Below are 8,356 nucleotides of genomic sequence, written 5' to 3'. Positions count from 1 at the left end.
CATTTGAGTTGATTTTTTATATGGTATGAGATAAGGATCTAATTTCAGTCTTCTGTCTGAGGATATCTAGTTTTCCCCACACCATTTATTGAAGAAACTGTCCTTTCTTCATTGTGTGTTCTTGGCACCTTTGTCAAAAACCAACTGACCGTAAATGTGTGGGTTTATTTCTGGAATTCTGTCCTGTTGCATTGGTTGATGTATTTGTTTTTATGCCAGTACCATGCTGTTTTGATTACAATTGCTTGGAAAGATATTTTGAACTCAGGGAGTGTAACCCTTTTTTTTTTTTTAGTCAGAATCTCACTCTGTCTCTCAGGCTGGAGTGCGGTGGTGTGATCTCAGCTCACTGCAAACTCTGCCTCCTGGATTCAAGCAATTTTCATTCCTCAGCCTCCCTAGTAGCTGGGACCACAGGCACATGCCACCACGCCTGGCTAATTTTTTGTCTTTTTGTTAGAGATGGGGTTTTGCCATGTTGGCCAGGCAGGTCTTGAACTCCTGACCTCAAGTGATCCACCTGCCTTGGCCTCCCACAATGTTGGAATTACAGGCATGAGCCACCACGTCTGGCCACTTTGTTCTTTTTGCTCAAGATTGCTTTGACTATTCAGAGTATTTTGTGGTCCCATACAAATTTTAATATTGTGTTTTCTATTTCTGTGAAAAATGATGTCAGATAAATGCAGAGTTTTGTTTCAATGTCTCCAAATTTTAGCAAACACATATTGAACACTTAACTGTGTGTAAACCAAGGATTGTGAGTGTACACTATGAATAAGACATGGTCTCTGTGCTGAGGAAGTTTAAAATGAAGCGTCTACCACTGTTTAGTATTAATTTGCTTTTATATCGTATACCTATATATTTTAAAATAGCAATATTTTGCTTGATCTTTAGTCAAAACCTTCAACATGGGAAGTTGAAGAGTTCCTAGAAAACTTTAGTTTCCTCTGGTTTCAAGGTTCCCGCTGATTCCACTTCGATTTTTTTCTCAGTTTTCTCATGTTTTCAAGCAGTCCTCATCTTAATCTTAACAAGTCATCTAACTTTATGGAGTTTTATCATGCCCCTTTAAAACCAAGTGAAACAATGAAGCTCTTAGTTGCTTTTCTAATTCCTCAGGTTGCTATCACATATAAAGTAAAAAATATTGTATGTATTGTATCTGTTTCTTTCATTTATCTTTATATATACTGGGTTTCTCTTTTGGTTTTATGCCATGCTTACATTTGATATGTAAGCCTGATTTTTTTTTCCAACAATAGTATTATGTTATGGGAGACTGATATAATTAGGTCAACTTTATTATTTTAATAAAGATACAAATGTGGAAGTTGGGGCATTCTATATTTTAAATATGTTTTGAAATAACTTCCTTGTTTATTTTCTTTAGTTTTACCAGATTCGTGCTTCTATGAAAATTCCATCAAGAATTCCCCACAGAGTAGAAGCAAGTTTGTTACATGCAACAGGTAAGCCAAGGAATATGTTCAAATTAAAAAAGTAATCTGAAACAACATTATAATGGTCAATAACTTTTCATAAATTTTTTTCTCATTACAGATATAAGATACAAAGTAACATCATTATGATACTATTATAAGAAATATATTTGGGGCCTCAGTAAAACATACCTGATTATAGATACTCTGTCTCCTTCTTAGATTTCTTACAATGAGATTTCTTACAATGAGCACATCAAAGAATGTATATTAAAGTTTCATGAAAACAAATGTAGGATTTGGTATCTATTATATAAGATGCAATGTAAAAAGATACACAGAAATGGGAACATATAATTTGACTTACGATTATAAAGGTGTTTTATGATAAAGTTTTATGGTATGGATTTTGAGGACATTTTTTAAACCAGTTTTTTTTTTCTGGATTAGGTTCTCTCATTATGAAACAGAGCCAAAAGGCAATGTAGGAAGATATGAAATAGACATGTTACAGCAGCTTTGTTAGTTACTCATATTCTAAGGAGAGACACCAGCATTAAACGGGTTAAGTTAAAACAGCTTTCCCAATACAATATATGCTGTGTCATTACATGTAGTTAGAAAATGAACCAGTTAATGAAACATTCCAAAGAGTTACTGTGTAAGCCTAATATGAAATTACTAGTTTTTAAAGCATCATAAAAATAATAAAATACACCTGACACTAGAGCTATGCTGAGCGTAATTCAGTCCATTTTGAAAATTTAAAAAATTTGTTGAGTATTTGAAGTGTTAAGGATTGTCTTTTATCATACTATGGATACTAAAATGTTGGTTAATGTTAAATTTTTTATTTTTTATTATTATATTTTAAGTTCTAGGATACATGTGCACAACGTGCAGTTTTGTTTACATATGTATACATGTGCCATGTTGGTTTGCTGCACCCATTAATTCATCATTTATATTAGGTATTTCTCCTAATGCTATCCCTTCCCCATCTCCCGATCCCACAACCGGCCCCACTGTGTGATGTTCCCCTTCCTGTGTCCAAGTGTTCTCATTGTTCAGTTCCCACCTATGAGTGAGAATATGCGGTGTTTGGTTTTCTGTCCTTGCGATAGTTTGCTCAGAATGATGGTTTCCAGCTTCATCCATGTCCCTACAAAGGACATGAACACATCCTTTTTTTATGGCTCCATAGTATTCCATGGTGTATATGTGCCACATTTATTTAATCCTGTCTGTCATTGATGGACATTTGGGTTTTTTCCAAGTCTTTGCTATCGTGAATAGTGCCACAGTAAACATACGTGTTCATGTGTCTTTATAGTAGCATGATTTATAATCCTTTGAGTATATACCCAGTGATGGGATGGCTGGGTCAAATGGTATTTCTCGTTCTAGATCCTTGAGGAATTGCCACACTGTCTTCCTTAATGGTTGAACTAATTTACAGTCCCACCAACAGTGTAAAAATGTTCATATTTCTGCACATCCTCTCCAGCACCTGTTGTTTCCTGACTTTTTAATGATCTCCATTCTAACTGGTGTGAGGTGGTATCTCATTGTGGTTTTGATTTGCATTTCTCTGATGGTGAGTGATGATGAGCATTTTTTCATGTGTCTGTTGGCTGCATAATTGTCTTCTTTTGAAAAATGTCTGTTCATATCCCTTGCCCACTTTTTGATGGGGTTGTTTGATTTTTCCTTGTAAATTTGTTTAAGTTCTTTGTAGATTCTGGATATTAGCCATTTGTCAGAGGGGTAGATTGCAAGAATTTTCTCCCATTCTGTAGGTTGCCTGTTCATTCTGATGGTAGTTTCTTTGGCTGTGCAGAAGTTCTTTAGTTTAATTAGATCTCATTTGTCAATTTTGGCTTTTGTTGCCATTGCTTTTGGTGTTTAGTCATGAAGTCCTTGCCTATGCCTATGTCCTGAATGTTATTGCCTAGGTTTTCTTACAGGGTTTTTATGGTTTTGGGTCTAAAATTTAAGTCTTTAATCCATCTTGAATTAATTTTTGTATAAGGTGTAAGGAAGGGAACCAGTTTCAGCTTTCTACTTATGGCTACCCAATTTTCCCAGCACCATTTATTAAATAGGAAATCCTTTCCCCATTTCTTCTTTTTGTCAGGTTTGTCAAAGATCAGATGGTTGTAGATGTGTGGTGTTACTTCTGCGGCCTCTGTTCTGTTCCATTGGTCTATGTATCTGTTTTGGTACCAGTACCATGCTGTTTTGGTTACTGTAGCCTTGTAGTATAGTTTGAAGTCAGGTAGCGTGATGCCTCCAGCTTTGTTCTTTTTGTTTAGGATTGTCTTGGCAATGTGGGCTCTTTTTTGGTTCCATATGAACTTTAAAGTAGTTTTTTCCAATTCTGTGAAGAAAGTCATTGGTAGCTTGATGGGGATGGCATTGAATCTATAAATTACCTTGGGCAGTATGACCATTTTCACAATATTGATTCTTCCTATCCATGAGCATGGAATGTTCTTCCATTTGTTTGTGTCCTCTATTATTTCGTTGAGCAGTGGTTTCTAGTTCTCCTTGAAGAGGTCCTTCACTTCCCTTGTAAGTTGGATTCCTAGGTATTTTGTTCTCTTTGTAGTAATTGTGAATGGGAGTTCACTCATGATTTGGCTGGCTGTCTGTTCTTAGTGTATAGGAATGCTTGTGATTTTTATACATTGATTTTGTATCCTGAGACTAACGTTAAATTTTAGTGAATTATACATAGTGTAGAGTTTATCTTCCTGAAGACTTATTAAAATTCTCACAGAGGTCTGTTGCTTATGACAAATACACACATATATACACATATATATGTATATATGTGTATATACATATATTTTGTATATTCATTCATCTTAAAATGAAAAAGAATTTATTCTTGGCTTGCCTTACATGTTAATGTATATATTATTGCCATAATAGGTCTTCTTTTGCAAGTCTACTTTCACAAAACATAGAGGTAACAAAACAAGCTGACATGACATGACAGATTTGGTGTACTCTTTTGAATATCCTTGAATGTAGTAGACTAGATTTCTAGTTCGGTTTTATCTCTTGACGTTGCCAGTTGAGAAAATCCTCAGACTTTAGTTTGTGAGATATCTTTCAAGATGGCAAGATACTTGACATATATTCCACAAGGTTAAATAGGCTAACCACTTTTAAGTAATACATTTTTAAAATGTTTGTTCCTTATTATAAAGTTTCGAGAGAAATAATGTCAAACCTGTGAGTATTAATTCATTTTGTTTTGAGACGGAGTCTTGCCCTGTCGCCCAGGCTGGAGTGCAGTGGCATGATGGCTCACTGCAACCTCCACCTCCTGGGTTCAAGCAATTCTCCTGCCTCAGCCTCCTGAGTAGCTGAGACTACAGGCGTGCACCACCACATCCAGCTAATTTTGTATTTTTATTAGAGATGGGGTTCCACCATGTTGGTCAGGATGGTCACGATCTCTTGACCTCGTGGTCCACCCACCTCAGCCTCCCAAAGTGCTGGGATTATAGACATGAGCCGCCACGCCTGGCCTGAATGTTAATTCTTGACCACTAAACTTGTCCTTGTATGAGAACCAGAGAGATTTTTTGAGATTGAGTTCATAATTTGTACTGAAGTTAAGATTGTTGTATTTTGTTTCGTTTTAATATGGAATTAATGAGGTAACATTACTTTTTAAATGTTTGGATGTGAAATTAGTCAGTTTAACCCAGGAAAATCTAATCAATGGAGAAAAAAGATAATTCTGGAAAGAGAAGTGGGGAAATGGTAGAAAACAGACAAAACCAGATAAATTGTAAATTCTCAGCAAATGATTGATTCAAAAGCCAAAAGGAAGTGTGCTAGAAGAAAACATTTGCTGAATTCTAAATTTCAGTTGCTATATAGTCTTACTTGTGTCAAACCCAACTATCTCCTTGTTATGTTAGGCAGATTTTGCCATTCTTTCATTATTCCTTTTCTGAACAAATAGATTTAGAAATTCTTTACATTTACAAATAAAACATTTTAAATCATTGATTTAACCATTAATCATTTAGCATTTCTCTATATCATACAGAGCATTGTTTCTACTTTGTTTTTCGCAGATTCCAAATAATTACCTCAGAGGACTGGAAATTTTAACCGTGCTTGGTTATTACAGATACATTCCAAGAAAGATTTTGAATGTCAGAATAATGACTGGTGGACAAAAGTATCATTTGAAAATAAAATCTTGTCGGTTAGATTTTTAGGTTGATGTAAAGGATAGAATTAAGTGTCACAATATTTGATTTGGTTGATGTGTTTCATTAAAGACTATTTTCTTCATAATGTTAACTTATTCCTCAAGTAGCTTCCTCTTTTAGTAATTAGTTACCTTGCCCTAACTTTATGGAAACATTTCTCTCCCTCTGCTTATTGACTTATGAGTTGAGGATAAGGAAGGGCATCAGAAATAAATTGTCAAAAGATTTAACAGTAACCCCTGATTACTCTTCCTAGTCCAGTGGTCCTCAAGTGACCATGCTTGCTGCTACTTGTATTATAGTTCAGTCAGGAGCACCCTTTTCAGGTGTGGTAGTGGCATTATCTTGGTTAACAATAGTTTAGAATTATGATTCTGGGCAGGAACCTCAGAATCTATTCATTGCAGTGATCTAAAGTCAGGTGTGTCATTCAACAACTTCTGACCCTTGAGAACAGTTTATATCCTGATAGCTCAGAGTGGATGCTGTGTTTTAAAGGGCACAGATATACTTTATGGCAACAAGGAAATGTCCTTTCTATATTTTCATAGCATGTCACATCTTACAGATGTTTTTCCAAGGCTATTTGAGTGTTTTGCCTTTAGTAATTTATGAGCTAAGTACATGACTGAGACGTTTTCTGTCTGTCAGTGACTATTTAGAGCAACAACTGAGCTTTCAGATCCAGTGAGTGTTCATTTATTATTATGTTTGATAGTGACAGGGTGGTGCTACAGATTCAATCAAGATTCTTTCCATACATAGTTTCAGGGCATGTAATCATTCAGCCTTTATTAGGTTACACCTGATCTGTGCATTAACAAGAGAATATTGTGATATTTGTATTTAGCCTCATCTTATACAAGAAATGTCTTCCATTTGACATTTTCCAAATGAGTATGTTTGTTCAATGTTGTCAGTTTTACCTTTATTTACTCACCAGAAAAGTAGACATTTTATAGCTGCTCAGTCCCTTCTTTGTCTTTTGAGAGAAAAAAATATTCTAGAAAAGATAAAAATGAATTTATTTTATGGGCAACTCTATTTGAACCAAGTTCCACGATCACTATTCTTCATCAACTAAATACTGGTTTGATAAGAATTTATCTTTTATAAAAATTAACAGAAGTTATAATTCAATCTCTAGATCATTTGTATGGCAGAAATATTACGCGTAATTAATGTTATTTACGAAGTAGTGTTATTTTGACATTACGACAAATTGTGTCAGAAATGCCCAGATAAAGTACCTTCTCTTAGCCTTTTCCTGAGTACTTAATTTTTTTTTCTTAGTTATGACTAGATTTAATCATTGCTGCTGCCAATTAAATTTCTAGCTTCTGATACTCAATTGCATATAAAAGAGTATGAAATGTAGTGATCTGATAGTTTACTAGTATATTTAAAGGAAATATCTTTAAAAATAAGTAGTTTGTGGCGGACACTAGTCTATAAAAGGGAAGCCTGGGTTTGAAATGATAAGCTTCCATATTATATAATATGTGAAAATCTCACATATGTGAAAACATTATCTCTGTGTATTTCTTAATAGCATTATACCAGAAATTTTTAGAATATTACATACTTTTAATTAAAAGATAGTAACCAAAATAGCAAGCACAAGAAGCAGATTTTGGACAGAAGAAGAAAGAAATACGTAAAATTTCTTTCACTCTTTTTTCTCATTCTCTTTCAAAATCGTGAACTTTTGCCTGTCTCGTGTCTGAAATGTACTAACAAATACGACTTCTCAAAATATTTCATATTTCAAATATTATATAAACATGTTTTATTTTTAATTCTCTAGTTTATGATAACTTTTCTTGTTTGTAGTATGCAAAGATATGTGCAGAACCTTTCCAATAAAGTGACTCTGAACAAATTGTGAGACATGCTGTTTTTCCCCTGCCTGACACTATTCCCAACATGATTACCTTTTATGTGTAGGTCGTTTTCCATAGCTTTTGAATCTTGTTTCATCCTCTGGTCACCTGTGATAAGGTAAATCTGGTAAAATATCAAGTATTTCCTGCCAGTGTACCCCAGAATAGCCTCTGTCTTGTTAAATGTTAAGTTAATATGAATATTATAGAGAATAGTGGTTGATGGGATGTGGTGACTTATGACATGAGTCTCACAAGTGTTAGTTTGAACCAAAATAATGTTCTTCTGTCTAGATGCATTTCCTCCCCAGCAATCTGAAAAAAACAGGACAAAGAAGACAGCCAACTTATTACAATCTTTGAGATATTGTTTTTGCCTTCTATACCCTTCTTCTCTCGAAATTTCATTTTGCAGTAGTACTAAAGAGCTCTTACAGTGTATATCTTTTACTGTTAGTAAATTATTAGGGAAAGGTATCCTTTTCTGCCTCAAGAAATTACTCCCATGTATTTAACTAACTTTTAATGAATACATATCATTGATTTCTAGCCTTATCCTTGAACATAAATAGCTTTATATAGGATAGTTTTCTTTTATCCTTTGTATTAATTTTTTACCTCTGTTCCTTAAAAATTCATTTTTTCTTTTAAGGGCTTGGGTTTTCTCTGTGCTTTTATTACCTGCTCTATTTTCTTTTAACTTTGATTTGTACTTTCATCTTAGTACCTTTTCCTTCCAACGCTGAATTTTACCATAATTCATATACCTTCTATATATATATATATA

At 34.2% G+C, this 8,356-nt stretch overlaps 1 protein-coding gene across 1 annotated transcript in view; it reads left to right on the top strand.

Annotated features, from left to right (window-relative positions):
* Positions 1 to 1,402: 1,402 nt before the first annotated feature.
* FAM135A (family with sequence similarity 135 member A) overlaps positions 1,403 to 8,356 on the top strand; it is a 67,682-nt gene continuing 60,728 nt past the window's right edge. Inside the window, exon 1 of the mRNA XM_017859763.1 lies at positions 1,403 to 1,475. Coding sequence (XP_017715252.1) covers positions 1,418 to 1,475 — 58 coding nt within the window. The 5' untranslated portion in view covers positions 1,403 to 1,417. The remainder of the gene's footprint in view (positions 1,476 to 8,356) is intronic.

This window comes from Rhinopithecus bieti, unplaced genomic scaffold, assembly GCF_001698545.2.
Source record: "Rhinopithecus bieti isolate Rb0 unplaced genomic scaffold, ASM169854v2 scaffold_50350, whole genome shotgun sequence".
Taxonomy (NCBI): domain Eukaryota; kingdom Metazoa; phylum Chordata; class Mammalia; order Primates; family Cercopithecidae; genus Rhinopithecus; species Rhinopithecus bieti.
Note: the sequence above shows the minus strand (reverse complement) of the source record. Positions and strands in the feature narration are given on the sequence as shown.